General features: G+C 41.9%; 2 protein-coding genes across 9 annotated transcripts in view; one reads left to right on the top strand and one right to left on the bottom strand.

Moving 5' to 3' along the window:
• Positions 1–21237, top strand: part of IRAK4 (interleukin 1 receptor associated kinase 4) — a 92077-nt gene extending 70840 nt beyond the window's left edge. For 3 of the 7 annotated variants that reach the window (XM_029615193.1, XM_029615191.1, XM_029615194.1), the window contains exons 9-13: positions 381–564; positions 1059–1157; positions 7048–7110; positions 7992–8150; positions 8263–8421. In XM_029615193.1, the coding sequence (XP_029471053.1) occupies positions 381–564; positions 1059–1157; positions 7048–7110; positions 7992–8150; positions 8263–8307 (550 nt within the window). In that variant the 3' untranslated portion in view covers positions 8308–8421. Of the gene's footprint in view, positions 1–380; positions 565–1058; positions 1158–7047; positions 7111–7991; positions 8151–8262; positions 8422–9838; positions 9951–21101 lie in introns of those variants that run through there. The other 4 variants (XM_029615196.1, XM_029615197.1, XR_003858553.1 and 1 more) reach the window with 3 other exon arrangements.
• The window catches only part of TWF1 (twinfilin actin binding protein 1), a 67110-nt gene continuing 59734 nt past the window's right edge, over positions 14507–21882 (bottom strand). For both annotated transcript variants that reach the window (XM_029615199.1, XM_029615198.1), the window contains one exon: positions 14507–21204. In XM_029615199.1, coding sequence (XP_029471059.1) covers positions 21034–21204 — 171 coding nt within the window. In that variant the 3' untranslated portion in view covers positions 14507–21033. The remainder of the gene's footprint in view (positions 21205–21882) is intronic.

Genomic DNA, 21882 nt, shown 5'->3' on the forward strand with positions numbered 1-21882 from the left:
TATGACTGCTTGGGGATTATTTCATTCTAATCTGTCTCAGGATGTGAAAGCTAAATTAACAGCAATGGATTATTCCATTCAGAGGCTTTAATCCTTTGTATGTTGATACTTTGACTTCTGGTGAAAGATATGAATGATTGTGTGGTGTGACTGAGATGTCGTGTGTTTGCTGCTATGGTGGCTTTTGTTTTATGGGAGGGTGTTCTCTTTTCCACTTTATTTTAAATTGATATAAAAAGCAATTCGATATATGCTTGTACACTCTCTTTCTTGCACTCTGTTTTGGTATTGTACATTGTACACTGGTTTGAGATGTTTGTATATTGCATTGTAAAAAAAAAAAAAAAACAACCCACAGCGTGGCTGCTTTTGTTTTTTAGTGCAAATATTTTACTGAGTGAAACTTTCATACCCAAAATTTCTGATTTTGGACTTGCAAGAGCTTGTGGACAATTAAAAAACACAGTCATGACTGACAGAATTGTGGGAACAACAGCCTACATGGCACCAGAAGCACTGCGTGGGGAGATAACCATCAAATCTGACATTTTTAGCTTTGGTGTGGTGAGTAGCAAAAGAGAAAAATGTATTGATTTTAAAGTAAAACAATGCTAACAATTTTTTCTTGGCTGTGTTTTCTGTAATCAGGAATTCAGATACACATTACATTTTGGAGGTATGCGTATTTTTTTTAAGGTAAATTTAAGATTTCAAATTTAAAAAAAAGAACAAATCTTGCAAGTCATTTTTATTCTTCAATGTTTAGAAGCCTTTACACATTTTAGAGGTAAAAAAAAAAAAAAAAAGCCCCTCCAAACTGAGGTTTAAATGAGGCCTATCAGTTCTTACATCATTACTTAAAAGTATACTGTATGATGAATGTTCCCTTTGGCACCCAGCTGCTATTATTTTATTTACAAATATTATTCAGCCTCCTGGTGCAAGAAGATAGTACATGAATATGTTGAAATTGGGATCAGGCAATTGTCTATCACAGCTGTGCCTGGCCCCAGCCTTCTGCTCGGGCAGCTTCATCCTGTTTCCTTCCACGCTTATAGGACAGTGTAAAGAGAGAAACAACCCCAGCCCGATCATTGCCTTCCCTCAATAAAGGCTTGTTGGAAACCCCAACGGTTTGGCAGACACAGCTTGCTGAGGTGAGGGACCAGCCATGCTGAAGCAATTACAGATTTTGCAAAATGCAAAGGCCTCTTAAAAAAAAACCAAAAAACAAAACACTGAAAACTTGGCTGTTCAAGCAAGAAATTGAATTAAGTAGTTGTACTGACACAATTCCAGCAATCACAGGATATATGTAGCTAGCGTTGTGTCTTATTATTAGTATTATTTTCTGCTGTTTGATGATGATTTTTAATTTGTGTATGTTAACTTAGTAAACTGCTGTGACCACCTTTGGAGCAGGCAATCTAAAAGTAATGTTTAAATAAATAAATGGTAGGACAGGGGTAAGCAACTCTAGTTCAGGAGTGCCACGTGCAGGTTTGGTTTTCAGGATATCCACAACGAATACGTATGCGATAGATCTGCATCCAGTGCCTCCATTGTATGCAAATATATCTCAGGCAATTTATTATGGTTATCTTGAAAACCAGACCTGTTTGTAGCACTCCAGGACTGGAGTTGCCTATACTGGAAACTGGGGTTAAGTTCAGCTATAATAAATAGGTGCTCAAGTCTTGGAAAAGTGGTAATTTTAGCGAACATAAAAATTATGAATGCAGCTATCTGCACAATAATTTTTAGAAAGCAGTGTGTCTTTGGGCAAGATGACATGAGGTACTTCATTTAACTACTCACTGAGACACATCTAACCCAAGCGGTTATATTAAGCTTTAAGAAGCAGATGAGCGATTCTCCTTACTTTTTGAAACTTGTTTTAGGTGTTTGGTTTTGAAGCGTTCATATACTGCTTTCTACTAAAGGACTTGAAGTGACAAAATAGGGTAATCCAAACAAAAGGTTGGGTCAGCCTAGTGGCTCAATGGCACTGTCCTGTGGGAGCTTCCCAGTTTGATCCCAGAGTCAGATTTTCCATTGCAGGGTTAGCTGGGGATGTTGCAGTGGAACCATTCACAGCCCTCAGCAGGGAGGGAGTTGTGGTCATTGCTTAAGGGGTGAAATAACAATGGTTAGATTCAGGAACCATGATGGCAGAGTTCCCAAGCAAAGGACCATCACTACAATGCCTAGACTATGGGCCCATGTACTAAGTAACTTTCCTCATAGAAAAAAATGGGAGAAATCCTTTAATTCATAGGCTCCTAGGAAAAATCCCTGGGTAGCTGCAAATGAAGGCTTATGGTGTCTGATCCCAGTCCTAGTTCCGCATGAGCTGGATGTGCAGATGTAGGGGTAAATGCCATGTCAAAAAAACTCTTGAAATCCTTTCACAAAGTTATAAATACAATTTGAAGTTGATTACGAGTTGAGAACAGACCTCCAGGAGAAGGTTACAACCAGGAAGCTTAAAGAACTGGACAATGGCAAGGACCTAGAGAAGAACTTTGAGAATCTTGAGGACAGTAAGGTAGATGGGCACAGTGGTTGGCTTCATAATGGTGGTTTTCTTAGCATCCAGTCAGATGAATCCAGAACAAGTGGGTTATGCACTTCTACCAGCAGATGAAGACAGATCAAACTGATCTAACAGTATTCTCTATGTCCAGCTGGGGATTGCTTTATTTTAAAGAAAAGAATTAAGGAAATACATTTGCCCTGCTCTCCTGCGTGATACCAAATAGTCCCCCTCACAGTTGAAAATTCCTGAGGTGATTTCCATGGGCCCTCAGGCGAGTGCCTTGGTCCATAGCTGATTTTTAGCTAGCGTGGACAGCTGCTTGAGCAGCTGAAAGACAGCGGGTGCAGGAAGCAGAGCATGGCGGTGATGGCACATATCTCCCCCCCCCCCCCCCCCCCCCCCCCCCTGCAGCCGGAGACAATCTCTGTACTATAAGGCTGAGCTCCAATAAAATTAAAAATATATATATACATACAGAGATTTGGAAGGAGGTTTTTTGTTGTGCAGGGCTTCCTCCTCCCCTGGTCTCCGTTGTTGGTGTGCTGTTAGTCCCACTCTGTGGGAGGTTGAGCAGCCTCCTTAGGCTAGGCCCTGCTCTGAGACTTTTTGCTGTAAGGCTGCCCTCTGCAAGATTGTCAGTCTAGCTGTGCATCCATCTTGTGTTCCCAGTTTTTAGACGTACAGTTGGGCCTTCTATTTTGTGTACCCAAGTTAAGCAATGCCGCATGCTTACTTCTGCACACAAGTGGTATATTGTGCTTATTTTTTGGATGCCTAGGTAAGTGCCTAGGTGTGTGCATCTAAGTGTTGAATGCATAATTTTTGGGTGCCTAGTTGAGCACACACAAAAAAAAAAAAAAGTATAACAGCTAGGCACACTGTTGGCCATGATGGTTCCTCTACCTAAGAAGCCTAAGTGTCTTTCTCTTTGCACTGCATGTCATATTCTGGTGTCTCAGCCAGGAGTGCCTGCTGATTTGTGCCAGTGCTGCTTGGAGGTTCAGGGAGAATTGTCTTCCTCTAATTTCACTAAGCCTGGCTCTTCCCAGCCAGATGTGAGTCTGGGTAAAAATGAATCAGGTGGGGTGCCTGATTGTGGAACTCCCCTAACTGGTTCCTCAGCAAGGGAAGGTAGCTCAGTGAGTACATCTCAAGTACCTCCTGGTCTGGATACCTCTACTTTTTCATGGGTAGAATTTCTGTCCGAGGTGTATCTCCACATTCCCATCTGACTAGAACATCGTTTCCTGCGGTTCACAGTTCTGGAACGCCACTTTCAGTTTCGGGTGCTTCCCTTTGGTCTGGCCACCACTCCCATAACCTTTCCAAGATGGTGGTAGTTGCGCAGAGTTGAGAAAGGATGGAATCTTAGTACACCCTTATTTAGACAACTGGCTGATTTGTGCCAAGTCACTGGAAGAGAGCTGCCTGATGACTCGCAAGGTGATTTCCCTGTTGCGTGAGCTTGGCTGGGTGGTGAACCTAGCCAAGAGCAGCCTTCAGCCATCTCAGTTGCTGGAATATCTAGCAGTTCAGTTCAACACAAAGCAAGGCACGGTGTTCCTGCCGGAATCTCGAATTCAAAATTTGTTAGCTCAACTCTGTTAAACACTCTGTGCCCGACCCTATGGTCTTACCTGTAGGTCCATGCCTTAATGGCAGCGACCCTGGAAGAGTGGTACCATGGGCGAGGGCGCATATGCGTCCTCTTCAGTGCTTCCTGCTGTCTCTGTGGAATCCTCAGTCTCATGACTATTGGATTCGGCTCCACCTGCCAATGGAGGTCTTCTCCCAATTGCAGTGGTGGTTGCAGGCGGATCACCTACAGAAGGGAGTTTCCTTATCCCCACCGGACTGGCTAGTATTGACAATGGATGTGAGTCTCCTTGGTTGGGGAGCTCACTGTCAGGAGCTGACAGCACAAGGGTGCTGGATTGCAGAAGAATCTCTCTGGAACATCAATTGGCTGGAAGGCCGGGCAGTCCAGTTGGCATGTTTACAGTTCGGTGACAATCTGCAAAGTCAATCTGTCTGAATAATGTTGGACAAAGCAACAACTGCAGCTTACATCAATTGGCAGGGAGGTACCAAAAGCCAGCAAGTGTCACAGGAAATAGATCAACTAATGGAATGGGTAGAGGTACATCTCCAGATTGTCTCAGCCTCGCACATTGCAGACAAAGACAACATAAGAGCAGATTTTCTCAGCAGGCAGCATCTGGACCCAGGAGAGTGGGTGTTGTCAGATGAGGTGTTTCAGCTGATTCGGGATTGCTGGGTTCTCCTGTTCCTAGATCTGTTGGCAACTTTGCACAATGTGAAAGTTCCGCAATTCTTCAGCCACAGAAGAGATCCAAAATCATTGGGGATCGATACCCTAGTGCAGGAGTGGCTGGAAAGCAAGTTGCTGTATGCTTTTCCTCTATGGCCCATGTTGGGCAGATTGATTTGATGGATCGAACGCCACAGAGGGATAGTGCTCTTGGTCGCTCCAGATTGGCCCAGGAGACCTTGGTATGCAGAGCTGTGGAGGCTCCTGCTGGATTCACCTCTTTGACTTCCAGCGCACGGGAACCTGTTGCAGCAGGGACCTTTCCTTCACAAAGATTCCATTCTCGTTTTTTTCTTACAGTGTGGCCCTTGAAAGGGCTCGCTTGTTGAAATGTGGATACTCTGTGGCAGTGATTTCCATCTTGCTAAGAGCTAGAAAGTTCTCCACTTCCTTGATCTATGTGTGGGTTTGGAGAGTGTTTTGAGGCCTGGTGTGAGGCTTGAGCTACTCTTCCTTCCTTGGTCAAGGTTCCGCTCATTTTGGCAGGATGGCTTGAATAAAGGCTTGGCTTTCAATTCCTTAAAAGTACAAGTAGCAACTCTCACTTGGTTCAGGTAAATGGTGGATCATTGTCTGCTCATCCTGACATGGCCTGTTTTCTGAAAGGAGTGAAACATCTTCATCCTCCTTTGCGGTTTCCAGTGCCCCCCATGGAGTCTTAATTTGGTTTTGGATTTTTTTGGCCGGTCCTACATTTAGACCACTAGGTACTCTGTCCTTGCGGTTGCTGACCTTGAAAACGGTGTTCCTTGTGGCAGTTTGTTCTGCATGCAGGGTTTACGAACTGGGAGCCATTTCTCCAGGTGACTCCAGGGGTGCGGTACAGCTGCATACTGTTCCTTCCTTTTCTTACTAAAGGTGGTCACTGAGTTTCACTTGAATCAGTACTTCTCTTTGCTGTCTCTGGACACAGAGAGAGAGATGCAGAGGAGTATCATCTGTTGCAACCCTTGGATGTTAAGAGACATATTGTCAGATGTATATAGAGGTTACTGAGCCTTTGTGGCAGTCAGATCGCCCGTTTGTCCTTTACGGTGGTACTAGACAGCCTTGTGGGCTACAGTAGCTCACTGGAGTAAGGAGGTAGTCATGATTGCATACGCGGATGCTGGGAAGCCGTTACCTAGTCATTCCACTTGGGCTCAGGCAGTGTCATGGGCAGAAGTTAGATTGTTGTCTCCTCTCGACATTTGCTGAGCTGCGACATGGTCCTCCTTACACACTTTTTCCAGGTATTATCGTCTGGATGTTCAGACCTGGGAGGACGCAGCCTTTGCACATGCGATTTTAACTGGACTGAGGGCAGCCTCCTGCCCTATTCAGGAGTAGCTTGGGTACATCCCACTTGTTCTGAATTCATCTGACTGGACACTAAGAAATGAGAAATTATTACTTATCTGATAATTTCCTTTTCTTGAGGACAGATGAATCCAGTTTCCTTCCCTTGGCTGCCGAATGATTGCATAATGATCCTTCTGCGTGCCTACGTGTTACAGGGATTACTGGTGATATTCCAGTCCCTAGACTAGTGTTACATTCTTGTCTGAGCTCAGTGTTGTCTGAGTATTGAAATGGTTATCTGTTTTTAGTCAAGTTTTTTGCCAGTCTGTCCACAGTTGCTTTTGAAGAAAATACTGGCAGACTGATGTCACTGCAGGGGTATATATATACTGTGACGTCAGTTTGCTCCATCTCCATTTGTAATTTCTCATTATAGATGATGGAAAGGGGGGTTTCAGGCTATGGGTGCTAGGCAGTGACAGGTGAAAAGGAATTAGTTACGGTTAAAGTGGTTCAGTACCATAAGGAAGGCCAACTGTGCACTGTGTAGTCGGCTAGAGAATGAATTGACTAGTTATTGAACTTATGCAACAGTATTACAAAATGTATGGTACTTGTGACACTGCTTCTCAATATTACCAACCATTGTTTTTGCCGAAGGCTTGGTTTAAGAGATACAACACTTAAATGTTCCATCAAAATGTTCTAGGGCATGCCTTTTTTTAATGTCATAGATAGTTAAAAATAGCTGCATGGACTGTAAAAATGTATATTTACGAACTGCTTATTCTTATTTGGTTTACATTCAGTATCTTAAGACTCTTAAACAGTTCTTAAAAATTATAATTAAGTGTACAAAAGTAACTAGCACATGTTTTTGTTTTTCTTTTCATAGGTCTTGCTGGAAATAATAACAGGACTTCCAGCAGTGGATGAAATGCGAGAACCACAATTACTGGTACTGTTCTTTCTGTCTCCCTCAACCAAATGATTAAAAATAATAATTTCTAGGAGACTAATATAGAATTCTCACCAAACTAATTTGATTTTTACCCATAAACTGTGAAAATTACATAAATCCCCCCTCCGAATGTGACTCTGCTTTCCTGATATAAACGCCTCTAGCCTGTCGATTTGGTACTGTGCACTAACTTTGTACATATTTGATGTATATAGTTTGATGTATGGGCTCCTCCCACAGTTTATTTGTAATCTAGTTCAATATGTACGGGTTCCTCCCACAGTTTAATTATTTGTAATCTAGTTCAATATATTATCTGTTCTATGTAAGGGCCTTGCCCAATGGTTTTGTGTTCACTCTAAACCGATGCGATGTGTGAACGGCCATCGGTATAGAAGAAACGTTAAATAAATAAAATAAATAAATAAATAAATAAAAATTAGACATTTTAAAGTTGCTTTCAGAAGGCTGTGCTGTGAATTACAAGTGATAAATGCCCAGTGTGAGTATTGTATTCCTTTTTTTGTAAAGGAGATGAGAGAGAGAGATTTTATATGGGTGGATTTTTTTTGTTGTTGTTGGCACTTTGTCTATTCTGTATTAACTGAACTTAGCTGGCTCTGCCCCTCATCTCCCCCTTTTGCAAAGATTATAGCTGTGAAAGACCTCACAGGCCTCTTCTTCAGATGTTAGTAGCTGTGGGGAAAGCAGTGACACATCCTATTAAGCTTGACCCAAATGGAAGTTCTCTTCAGAATTAATATTCGCCTGTTTCAACAAAAGGACACTGTTTCTTTTTTAAACTGTTTATTATCTAATTCAAACGATTAATTCTTTAGAATACTGTGAAAATAGAATTGTGCTTTTTTATTTTTTAGCTTGATATCAAAGACGAAATTGAAGATGAGGAAAAGACAATTGAAGACTATGTTGATGAAAAGATAGGACAAGAATATTTCAGTACAGTTGAAGAAATGTTTTCCTTAGCTAGCCGATGTCTACATCAACTGAAAAATAGGAGACCTGTCATTAAGACGGTACTTTTGTGTGTGTTTGTGTGAAGGTATCCCATTCCATTTTTGGGCTTTACTATGCTTTTGTGTATGTTATATTACAATGATCTCTTAATGTTTTGTTTTTCTGCTACAGGTCCAACAAGATCTGGAAAAGATGATGTCTGTTCTAGGAGTCTGAAATCTGCCAAAACATGCCCTTTGTACGTTTGTATAATCTGTATATTATATTTTTTGAAGACTGTCCTGTTCACTTGTATAAATAAATAGTGCACTATTTGGTGTTTTTATTATATTTCAGTACGTTCATTCCATCCTACCTGCAATCCTGTTCATGAGGTGCACTGGGACTGCAGGCCAGTGATTTGCACTCAGAGGGGATCATAAATTGTGTCACCATGCAAAATGATCAAGAGATTCATGGGGTGTTCAATGTTAAATCAGTCCTTTAGCTCAAGCTGCATTCATGAATGCAATAACTTATACATTGCATCCTGAGGCAGGCAAAGTTTCCCCATGCAAAGGGCTGAAGATTCCCCTGATGAGCATGTAAATAATGTGTATTATGCAGCCACTCTTCCTCTCCCATCCAGGAGGGTGTATTGTTAATTATTTACATACTAATGTTAAGGGAGAGTTGTGAGCCCTTTCCAAGGGAAGTATTAGTATCACGAATCAGTTTATGAAATGCTAACACTTCTAACAGAGCTACATGTCTTATAACTAATGCTGGGCTATAAAAATATATTCATAAAAAATGGAATTAAAATCACAGCTTTTTTTTTTTTTTTTAGATACTTTTGGAACTTTTAGTTATAACAGTAAGGAGGCACATAAGGTGCAACAAACTTAAGAATGGTCTTGTAGAAGCCATGAATGGAAAAGATTCACAAATTGAGAGGATTAAGAATATTTGTTTTCTGTTTTGTGTCTCAGGTATTTTGGCAATGTAGGATGCCTAGTTTGAGAGAGATGCATTGTAAAGAATAAAATGAAGTAAGAAGTTAGCTGCTTATTTCCTAGACTGTCATGGAATGTAGATGGCAAGCAGCACTCCTAGAAAAGACAGATGAAGGCTGCAAAACATTGGTGACATCCATTGCTTTGTTGAAGCAACTGAGATTGGAAAGGGTTAAATGCTGAACATGAATGGTGCTAACTAGACAAGGAAAGGACTTGCAAAACTGAGAAATGTAAAAGATTCTCCTCAGTGCAGCTGTGAAGGGGTATATACAAGAAAACCACAGAATACTTTGTGTGCAGAGCCAGGGATCAGGCCGGGTCCACCTTAAGTTTCAGATAACAGGGAATCTTGGTCTGGGAGGAGGCCACAGGGAAGGTGTGTGTGTGTGTGTGTGTATATATATATATATATACACACACAGAAAAACAATCTGCATCTCTTTGCAGTTTATAAACAAAAGAAGCAGTATCAGATTTATATATATATATATATATATATATATATATATATATATATATATAGCTAGGCCCTGGAGGAATCTTAGGAAAGAGACTAAATCTGATGCTGCTTCTTTTGTTTATAAACTGCAAAGAGATGCAGATTGTTTTTCTGTTATGACTTAATAAAGTTCTTGAATCTTCAGCTAGAGCCTAGTCTGCCTCTGTTCTCTGGCCTTTGACTGCACATGCTGCCACGACATCCATTAGTGATAGGCATCAATGTTTCTATACATCTTGAATCAATACAGATGCAGCTTTACTCATTCCGCACAATCACAAAAAGATCCTTTTGTCATGAGTGGCCTGAGTCAATGCAAGACTTGAAGTACTGAAGCAGAATTTAGACAACTGGCAAAACAGGTTAGCAAATGCCCGATGGGATATAATTCAAACTCGAAGTCAAATGTGTTATAAATTTTATTTTTTTTTTAATTAAAGTATTCCACAGGTGTTGGAGGAAGTGTAATCTGTAATAAGACCAGAGGTCTGTTAAATAGCATTTCAGACACATTTATAATAGGTGTGGTTTTCTTGATCTGGTTGTCAAAACATCCTAGCTTCCATCCTTTAAGCTGAGATATTGTAAAGTAGATTCTATGGAATTCAATTAATAACTTGAGTTAAATATATTTTTTAAAAATTAGGAAGCATAAATACTATGGGAAAATTATTTAAATAACCTAGAGCTCAATTTATCCAAGTTAAGGCTGGAAAGGTAATGAATTTTTTTTTTTTAAATGGGATTCACAACTTGAGGCTACACCAGAAACACACATCCATCCCATACATTGGGAAAGTGGCTTAGAGGAGAGGATGCCCTTTTCACCTTCCCTTTTACAGATGTGTGCAGAGATACTGAATGCCATTGCTTATCCATTGCAGCTAAGCTGTTTGTAAGGTCTTTATCTTGCTGTCTGTAATAAGTGGTTTTATATAGGAGCACTGGGGATTTTCTTATTGAACCCTATGGAGCTGGAGCATATGAATTTGGGTAAGAGCAAGAAAATGAAGCCTGCTTGATTTTCCTTATTTTTAAATGGAGACAGGTAATACAACTTGGATAAAGGAGGAACCGCTGCGTCAAGAACATTAAGATGTTCCATTAGATATCTTTTAAACATTTCTTTTGCAGAGCCATGTGGAAGTTTGGGAAAATTTATAAAGCGAAGGTTTTGCCCATGAATGGTATTTTCTAAATTCTCAATTTTGTACTGAAGCAGTTGATTTTCCTTTATTAAAGAATCCTGAGTAGATTTTAAAGTTTGAGTATTTTGTTTACAGAAGTTAATCTCTTTTTGGAGAGAAACAGAACTTTCCATTAAAATGAAGTTTTCCATAGTGTTAATATTATCAATGTTAGGATTCAGCTGAGAAGATATAGCAGATCCAAGATTCACAATAGCCTCCCATATAGAGTCAAGAGTAATCTCTTGGGGTCTTACCAGAATCACAACGCTAATTCTCTGCAGAGGATTCAAGACAGGAGTAGAAGTTAGCTCCTCGGGGTAGAAAAAACTCCTCCTTTTGGTGAGCCGACAAGGCCTCCATTGGAACCCACACCGGCTTCTTCTCTGTTGCTCACTGGGAGTCCTGACCCCACAACTGGTCGCTTGGTTTCAGCATCAGCGGCGGTAGCTCCTCCCAACAGGGCTCCCAGGACTCTGGAGATGGCTGGATTTGTCGGTGGGAACCTGGGCATTGGAGATAAGGATGTAGACAAATCCAGAGGGGAGAATGGTAAGACTGAGCCCATCTCCACCTCCAAGGGCAAACCTCCCGATCGTTGTCCCCACTGAACGTGGGCATCCATAGGGCCCAAAATGGAGGGATTCAAGGGGACTGCGGGGAATGTTTGTTCCTTGGCCTAATGCTTTTGGGCCGAATGTGGCATCACAGAAGCAAAACCAACTTCCAAACAAGAACGGAAAAGAACCTGTGCTCTTGCAGCCTTCATAGTAGCAGCCATCAGATTTCTTTATCTTGACATCATGGCAGACCCCAGGAAACATCACCATGTCTGAACCAGCTTGCTATAATCTGTGCAAATCAGCATGTTGAAACCATGTAATGCTTGGCTTTAAGGTGAATGACTTCTTGAAGTATTGGAGGCATGAAGCCCACATGAGTGCAGTTAACAACCACAATTATTTTAGAAAACTTACCTATTTGCTTTCCTACTCAGAAGCAAGGAAATAGTTTTATAGGATTGATGTGGTTAGCATGTCCTGCAAATGAAGGAACATCATACCTGGAGCCACAGATCTAAGGCCAGACAATCCTTAGCCCAGATTGAAGGAATTCACTAACCAAGAAAGCAAAGAGCTAGCTGTAGTTTTGTCTCTATAGCCTAGGGGTGAGCAATTAGACCTCACAAGCCAGATGTGGCTCCCCAGAACGAAAAAATGGTTCTTTCCATGACGATCAGTGGCAGTTTCTTTTAAGCTGGGTGTGGCCGCATATGTAAAAGTGGACTTCTGATGCTGCTTCTCCCAGTTTGTGCCAACACAGCAAGCATGTTCAAAACTTATAGGCTATCACTTCCTTGTATGCTGATCTCATGTTGCACAAGGCCAATGTGCAAGAACATGCTTACAGTACCAGCATAGATGAGGAGGGGCAGTGGTCAAGGTGCCGCAGAGAGAGATGGATGTACCTGCTCTTCAACAGCACATCCCATTGGCTTCACAACCTATATTGAAGCAGTGAGAGCTGTCAATGCGCCCCTGCTTCTCTCTGGGACCCTCACAGGCCCAGAGCAATACCATGACTCAGGCACCAATTTTGAGTTTGATACCCTGTTCATAGGAGAAAATATTAGGGAGTGATGGACTAAGAAGCATGCAGATCCATGTCATGCATATTTATTGTAGTTATCATGAAAACCTGACTGACTAGGTATGTCCCAAGGTCTGGGTTGAAAAGCAGCACTCTAGGATAAAAATAAACATCAAGCCAGGCATCACCCTCAATTAAAAAGAATAATGATAATTCTGCTTTACACTGTGTCAGTATGGGCTGAAGGGAGGTAGAGGTGGGGACATCCACAGCCCAGAGGAGTAGAGCTGCCCTTACTGGTGGTGCAGACATGGGTGGGGAGAGGGGAGTTGAGGGAGAGATTTGTGGGGTCAGGTAGTATCAGAGAGATTGGTAAGGATGAGGAGGTTGTTGATAGACTGGGCCCTTTCTTTGGGGGGGGGGGGGGTAAGTAAGGGGATTTCCCCATCCACCCCAAAGGTGAGGCTATTGTGTGCATTCTGATTCAGTGGCTCTTTAAGGATGAAAAATTGGCTCCTCTGGTATAGATGATTCTTCCAGAAGGTAAAGGAGTAGACTAGATGACCTCTTAAGCTTCCTTCCAACCTTGACTGCGCTTTTATCATCAAAGTAAACACGGGGGTGGGCAATTTCCAGCTATGTGGCCATTTCCATTACCCATGGATTTTGCACCAGTTCTCAAAGGGAATGTAGTGCATACTTTCCCTTTGAAAGTTGCCCAAGGAAAGAAAGTAGCCACAGTGATTTGCACCTGTTTTTTTCCAGTAGATGCTTTTTCTGGCTAAAATGTACATAACATACATAGTTTTGCTTTTTAAAAAAGTTCTCTCTGCTGCCCTAATCCTGACCCAGGCTTTCCTTCTCAAAAATGTGCAACAGTGCTTTTACCCACATACAGGGTGACCAATTTTCAAAAAGCCCCTTTATCCTGGTTCTTGAAAAGTGCTCCATTAAAGCTTTCAAACCCCTTTAAAGAGTTAGGCTTCCACCTTTTACTTCTATATTCTATGATTATCCAGATGATACTGTGCTATATGGACCCCTCAAGAGGACTATCAATACCCCAGAGAAAATGTTTTTCATACATATTTTCCATGGGCAGTCTCTCTTTCATACATAAAATGTAACTGAAGCACTTTTCTAATCAGTTACATTGCTTAGTACATCTGATAAATTATTAATCTAAGTACAGGGGTTATTCAGCCTGTGAATGTAAACTAAGGCCTTACCTCACTTACCCCATCATTCATCAAAAAAAGTGAATGCATGCGTTATCAAAAAGGGGCATGTTTATGGAAATTTGTAAATTACTGCACCACGGTAATCACAGATGTGCTAAGGAGGGGGGGGGGGAAGAGAGCGAGACCACCTATCTACAAGGCCCTCATAGTAATTAAGTATATCTCTATAGGTAGAGGTGAAGTGTTAGTGGTGGTTTAGGGGCCTGTTTCGCATGTAGAGTGAGATGTACGAACAGCACAGTACACCTTGGAGAAGATTTGATGTCATTTGGAGTGAGGAAAATCTCACAAAGATGAAATTTGTATTACGTTCTCTCACCCTAGCTTGATGGACTCTATAACAGGGTACTATCGCTAGGGTGAGAGAACACAGTACAAATTTTCATCTTAGTGAGACTTTCCTCACTCCAAATGATGTCAAATCTTCACCAAGGTGTACTGTGCTGTTCCTACGTCTCATTCTACATACGAAACAGGCCCTAAATCACCACTAACACTTCACCTCTACCAATCAGGTGGCCCTCCTATACAGCTATAAATAGGTGCACTCAGTGAGGCCCTCCCCAGAGGCTCTTTCTCTGTGTCTCTCTCCCCCCAGCCCAGAAATGGCCAAAATGCAATTCCAAAAATGTATCACAAATTGTATTCTGGCCATATCGCACAGCTTAACGCCAGGGAAAAAGCTATAGTTATTTCTGGTATTAAAACCATGCAATAGCATGCATTATGTTACCATACTTTTCACATGCATTATGGCGTTAACACCGTAATGCATTTTGATAAATGTTCCTATAAGCGCCTGATGTGGTAAAGCAGGCCTTAAATTAGAAGATGTGGATGCTGCCAAAGCAATCTTCTATTTTATACCATTATAACTATAAGAATTAAAAACAACCTTGCTGTCAAAATATCTCATTTATTAATCTGCAGTTCAAACTGCAATACAGTACACCAACAATTTTAGTGAGTCGCCTTCAAACACAATCTTACTGCACGATACTGACCAATCTTCATTTTAGTCAGTCAATCGCAGCCTTTCATTAGTGTGTTGCTTTAAAACAGCAGTTATCTTTGTAAAAAATTTTTTTTTAGCTTGAAAAACAGAATATAGTTCAGCACCATATGCTTTCTACTCTGCAACTTCAAAGAAAACCTGAGCAGCTCTTTATTTTGCTTTTCACTATATCTGCTGTTTCTTCTCTCCTCATTACTCCCTTGGACTACTGCGGAATTCATAGTGAACAAAATGTAGATTCCATAGTGACTACAGAGGGCAACAGGGATGAAGAAAGGACCAATAGGAAAAACACTTCAATGCTCCTGCTTTCCCTGCTCTTTTCACAAGCAAAGCTCCATTGTCAAATCCCCACAAAATGTTCATGTGATAACCATGAGCCTTCTGCACACCATATGGTCATACAAATTATCGCTTATTCTGAAACAAAAATGTAGCCAACAGCATGAACCCAGAGGAAAGGTTTGTCTCTGTGAAGACTGACGATATTTTAAACTGGCTAGCAAACATTTTGGATCTCATCTGTGCCTTGAGTAGGCCAGACTGCCCATCTATAACACAGGGCAAACTGGTTCAGTTTGAATTCTGCAGTGATCTGAGGGAGTGACAAGAGAGAAGAAATTCCAGATATGGTGTACAAGAAAGAACTTCTCAGATTTGTTTTTTTAGTTTCAGAAAAAATAATCTGTCAATCTCAGATTATTTGCCGAGACTGATGAAGTTTGTAGTTGGAGCTATGCTGAAGACTGACATGCAAGCTGAATGCACAATCTCAATAGCAGGAGAGAAGTCAAAGTTTTGTTTTTTTAAATTGAGACTGATGGCATTTTCTGAAAATTATTTGTAATCTTCAAGACTGGATTTTTAGATTTTGCTTACCCCTGACAAGGTATCACTCAGTGAACTTGTGAAAGTGCAATATAGTGCCTGAGAGCTGTTTTAGCAATATAGCACTATGGTTTAGTGTTTTTTCTTTTTTAATCATTTTTGAGAAAAAAAAAATATTGTACTACATGTATTGGGTCACTGGCTACTATGGATCTGATCTATCACAGATTTTCTATCATTCTATGCCTACAGGAAAACTTTCTCTTACATCACTCTACCTTGGCTTGAATATATTTTTAAAAACAACTGCTGATTTAAATTGAACATAAATAGGTACCAAACTCGTAGAAATGTAGTGTTTTACTTCATTTTACAGTGCCTAAATTACATACCACAACTGGTTCCCAAAATTAGAATTTTTACATTAGCTTTCAAATGATGAATTCCATACAGCAAAAGAAACTAAACAGCTGCATCGAAGATTATAACAATCTTCATATAACATTTTACATTTATATTCCATTTTTTCTAGTGGCTGAGGCTAGAAGGGAGAGGAGAGCTATGCCGGCAGAGAATAAACATGGTGAAATTATTTTCACGTAGATAAGCAGCTGAATTAGCCATGCTGTCTGGGTACGTCCTCCGTGCCACTAGGTGGCGGAGCTCTCAAGTCTAGGTAAATCTTTTAGCTAGGCACTCCCTCCCCCCCTGTATCCTGACAGGATCACCTCCGGCTCCTCAGTCTAATTTTTTCCGCGCAAGAGAGTGATAAATAAATGAGATGAAGAGAATCAACGAGTAAAACACTCATAAAAGAGGAGGAAAGAAAATTTAAAAAAACACATTCATAAGGAGTACTGCCCCCACGAGTTTCCTTACAATCTCGGGGCATTCTCCTCCCCCCCTCTCAACAATTTTGCTGCCTTTTATCTCGTCTCCTCGGTTAGCCCACTGGGTTTCCCGGGCTGGCACCGGGTAGAGACTGGGGGAGGGGTGTTTCTCACGGCCATTGGACAACTCACCGGCCTACCCACGGAAACGGCGCCATATTCAACAACGGTGCACCGAGGCATCGCTATTTGGATATGGCTGAGACATGGATATGCGCGCCGGCACGCCGACTGATTTACCTCAGTTTTCGGCCCGCTGAGTCATCCATGTGCACCAGCACGCTGTAAAGATCAGGGCATGCGCCGGGACCACCGAAGCCATCATTCCGTGCACCGGAGCGTCGAGGATGCCGGTGCAGCTGGGCGCATGCGCCGGAGAGGCTGGAGCAATGGCATGTGCGCCAGAGAGGCCGGCGCATGCGCCAGGGGTACTGGCGCAAAGACACACTACTCTATGCAAGACACAGCCACATTAAAGTAAGCAGGAGTGTTGGCGGAGGCACCAGACGTGCCAGCACATTGCTGCAGCTAGAGCGTGCAAACACAATTGCACCAGGCGTTTGGGTAAAAAAAAAAAAAAAAAAAAGTCGCACCACACAGCTGGCTTATGAGCACAAGGCTCAAGGAGCACGCCAAACAGGTGCTAGAACACTTCTGCCGATTCATCAGGGCACCCTGTCCCGTAGCAAGGCTTGCGTTGACAACGCGTCGTCCATTGGCGTGGGCTTGGATGTACCACAGGTAGTGTGGCCGTGGATGCTGGGCGCTTCGGGTCACCAACGAAAGCACCGAGTCCACAGATGGGTTGTGCATGCCAGGAGCAGAGAAACAATGCGCACGGTGACACAAAAAAAAAAAAAAAAGCTCACCGAATCACCTACGCTGTAGGCATACTTAAACTCTATAACAGGACGAGAGTCATAAAAAAACAAACCAAAAAAAAAACAAACCCACGTGCCTAATCAAGGCAAAGGCCCATAGACTGGGCACGATAAAAAAAAATAAAAAAATTTTTGTGAAGGTGGGAGCACAGTCTCCATCGAACCAGGAGCTTTCAAGACTTGAGGATCCACGTGAATAGTGCGACATGCCCACGAGCATGGCAACACACTACCATGACTGCTGGCCGCCAAATCAATTGGGGCACACCAGCAGGTAATCGAGCACCGTCAACAGATCAGCCCTGCAGTGCAGCCCCAGCCTGCGTGTAATACTATGGCTAAGTACCACGCTGCTAGGGAAGCTGCATCCCACGCAATGCAATTGCCCTGTCGACCATCATGGGTCTCACCTTCGGTATCGTGGATCCTTCTCTTTTTTATTTCTATTACGCTTTTCAGCGCTTCAGAGTATTACATTCAGGTACAGTGAGTATTTCCCTATTCTCAGAGAAATTCCAATCTAAGTTTGTACCTGACTCAATGGACGGTAAAGTGATTAGCCCAGATTCACAAGGAATGACTGTGAGGCTTGAACCCTGCTCCAGCTTCGTAGCCCACTAGGCTACTCCTCTGCTCCATTTCGGTATTAAGGACCCTGCATGGGGACATGCATGACCTTTGAGGACTTGTAACACAGGGGAAGGCTCCAATTCCCTCCGCCGTCTGCCCATTCGGAGATCTTCTTCAGATATTTCTATCTATTGTGCAGCTTTCTCTAGGACTGCTTCTCACTCCCTACTGCACTGCGTGGTGAGAAGTCTTTCTGATTCGCACAAAGGTTGTCCACAAAAAAAAAAAAAAAAAAAGTCTCACCTTCTTCCAGCCCCCTACCTGGGGACATGGACTGTTTTACCTTTCGCTAAACGAGCACTTCAATATGCACTACTATTTCCATTACTGGAGAAAGTAATATTTTTTGTGAAATGTAATCTTCCATGCAAGACTCCAGTCTCTAAAGTTTCTCTCCCAGAACATGGGATACTTCACGATACCTTTTTCTATTTTCTATGAAGATAAGCTGTTTCAATAAACTCCACAGCAAAAAAAACCCAAACACATAATTGTGCATCCTGCCATTTCTTGCCAGGAACAAGCACAGAATTCTGTCAAATGCCGATCACCCTGGTCTTCCCGCATTCTTATGCGTACCACACCGATGGACACGATTGAGTCTCTCCTTACATTATCCTTGCTGACTGCACGGCACAATAACAAATCATGTCTCTGTCTTTACCTGCTTCATCAGACTGGTTATCGAATGACTTTTTATCTATATCGTTGTACTGGCCATGTTACACTTCCTGACCCACCACGACTTCAGCTTTCATTTCACAGGGAAAGCAGTGGCGTTTTCAAACATCTGCCAGCTTCCCTGAGCCGTCAGGGGATTTCTTACACTTCCTATTTCCCACACCTTTAGTGTGAAGCAGTCTCTTCTACTTGTTATGTCATAACATTCAGGTCAACCCGTACTTACTCTTGGAATTCTATATAGACCAATTTCTCCATTTTCATCTTCGCCACACTTGTGCTGCCTTCCCCCGCTCTAACCTTTATTAACACTGCTCTGCTTGACATGCAGGACTATAGCCTCCGTCAAACTGGAATAGGAATTCTTAAACAGAGTTCCTACTGATTTAAGAATCCTCGCCAGGGATTGCGCGGTGGTACAACATAGCATCGTGATGTTTTTCTTACCTGACTGACTGCCTGTCCCTGACAGTTAGCCAAGGCACCATTGAGACAAATCCATCTATATGGTCCCACATACACACCTTATCAGTTTACTCAAGCCCATGGAGTGTCGCTCCAGACGGTTTTCTCATTAGTTAGTCTCACAACCATGTGTGCCCTCCGATACCACTCATCTCTTGTATGATCCAGAGACGCATTGAAGACCAAGCGAATTTGATCTAGACTGTGCCAGTGTGTCCATGCAACCAGAGCACAGCTACTTACTACATCTATCAATCTGTGACCCAATTTCACTGGGCAGCAGCCCTCAGCTACTCACCCAGGATAAGGGATCTCTCCTACATCCTCTTTACTCCTCCCTACGCCTCATGGCAGGAGGATTAATCGAGTCACATACCAACACCTAAACATTCTCCTGATCTTCATCGCATGTTACTGTCCTCCAGACAACTATCAACCTAACTCACTTACTTATTACAAAAGGTGATCACGCTACGCTTCTTGGGTTCAACAACAGGTATGAACCCGTCAACTTGCCCACCTGACCGGTTTCTCTCCTACTTTCATCTACCCTACAGTAAGGGACTTGCTGTTTCCTCACTATGTGTTCATTTACACGCTATAGCGGCTTTCCACATTCATCTCACTAGAGAACCCTTTTCAGGTCATAAACTAGTCTCCTGATTCCTGAAAGGAGTATTGTGTCCATGTCCAACTAACAGAAACCACCGGTGCCGTGGAATGTCACTATGGTCAATGAATACCTAACCATTAGACATTTCTCACCTTCAATATCTCTCATGGAAAGTACTTGCATGGAAAGCTGTTTTCAAGTTTTCCATATCACTAAACCATCTACTTACCCACTTTCCATTCCCATTCTCATGTAAATGAGAATGAGGCAAAGCTCCATACTTTTGACTGGACATGTGCGCTAGACTACTACAAACAGCGCACTCATTCACCTGACAGACCTTCAAAGCTCTTTTTATCGTTCAACCCGAACACTCTGGAATTCCTGTAACAAAATGCACTTTATCTACATCCATATTGGACTGTATTCAGTTTTGCTATCAACAACGATCGCAAACATTACCTCCAAATACACAGACACCGACTGCGTGTCATTTCAACCCGATGGCCATCACATGAGGTTCCCATTATAAGCCTCTGTAAAGCGACAGCATAGTCATCACTGCACACTTTCACATCCCATTACTGTTTCGATAAACAAACTATGGATGATACACTAATAGGATGGACTATCCTACGGAAGAGCACATGTTTCTCACATACACAGCCTTCATAGGAACTGTCCGCCTCAATCTCCCATATTGCCCGAATATACCAAATTACACACTAATTAACCAGCTCAATACATCAGCTGGGGACTCCCAGATAGCATGGCTAATTCAGCTGCTTATCTACGTGAAAAGAGCAAGTTTGCTTACCATAAACAGTGTTTTCCATAGATAGCAGATGAATTAGCCATGCTGACCCGCCTGCCTCCCTGGACAGTTCTAGCATACCTACTTGCTATGATACTGACTGAGGAGCCTGAAGTGATCCTGTCAGGATACAGGAGGGAGGGAATACCTAGCTAAAATATTTACCTAGACTTTGAGAGCTCCACCACCTAGTGGCACGGAGGAAGTACTCAGATAGCATGGCTTATTCATCTGCTATCTACGGAAAACACCATTTACAGTAAGCAAACCTGCTTTCAAATGAATTTGTCATTATAAATGGGATCTGTCTGGACAAAGATGGTCATACATTATGACCGTCAGACTTCAGTTCTGGGACTAGGAGGGGAAGGGATTTAGTGAAAGATTTTGGCATTCCGCTATTAACCTAGAATATTTGAAAAAAGTTATTTGAAAACAAAGAAAAATTTACTAGAATCATAATTCTTCCATGTGGAAAAGCAAGAGAGACAATACAAACCATATGGCTACAGCAATGCTTTTTTTTTTTATTTTTTTGGCTTATAAAAATATGTGGAATGATTTCAGTTCTTCAGTACTAAAGATTGAGACTGTCTGCTCAAGGTGGATGTTAATCATTAGATGTTTCAGTTTCTGCCGGACCCCTAATTAGTCTTCGAATGCCTCTTTTCCCTGCAGGTCCTTTTGGTTTTGCAAAATTCTGTTTGTGGGCATGCTGCTTTGGATGAACTTCTTCGTAAAGGAAATCGGCAGTCAACTCATCGCCGTTATCTATTTCGATCTGTCAAGATGGGAGGGAAAGTGATCTATTATTTGTAAAATGCATATTTAATAGCTGGCTCGGTGGCTTACTGCAAGATTCAGAGCCTGACTTCTAAAAGCTGTTGACATCTGAAAATAGCCCCAGAAGAGGAGTGGTTTAGTGGGTAAAGCATAGGCTTCGAGCATTAGGGCTGAAATCCCACTTTTATTTTATTTATATATTTGGATTTATTGACCACCTTTTTGAAAACGAGATTCACTCAAAGCGGTCTACAGCAGATTAGAATAGAGCATATAACAGATGTCATTTAGCAGCTTCACAGTAAGAAAAAGTGTATAACAGATTTGAAAACAGCAACATAAATCATATTTCAAATTTGGCAATAAAAGGTTGTATCTTAAAGTCTAAGTTCAAATAAAGCAAGCTCTAGTAACATCAGAAATACAAGCCCCTGAGAAAATAACACTCTAGCAAAAACATTAAAGGTGAATTTTAAAAAATGTTAGGCTTGTAAAAATTAGCATATATGCACGTATGTACTTTTATAAAATATTCCATATTTTATAAAAGTAAAAAATACATGTATTTTCACTTTCACGTACACAAACGTGGTCTGGAGCATTCCTGGGCAGGGCCAGCGCTTATGCATGTATGTTGCTATTTTAAGAAACACATACACATGTACACTTTGTAACT

Source organism: Rhinatrema bivittatum, chromosome 9 (genome assembly GCF_901001135.1).
Source record: "Rhinatrema bivittatum chromosome 9, aRhiBiv1.1, whole genome shotgun sequence".
Lineage (NCBI taxonomy): Eukaryota > Metazoa > Chordata > Amphibia > Gymnophiona > Rhinatrematidae > Rhinatrema > Rhinatrema bivittatum.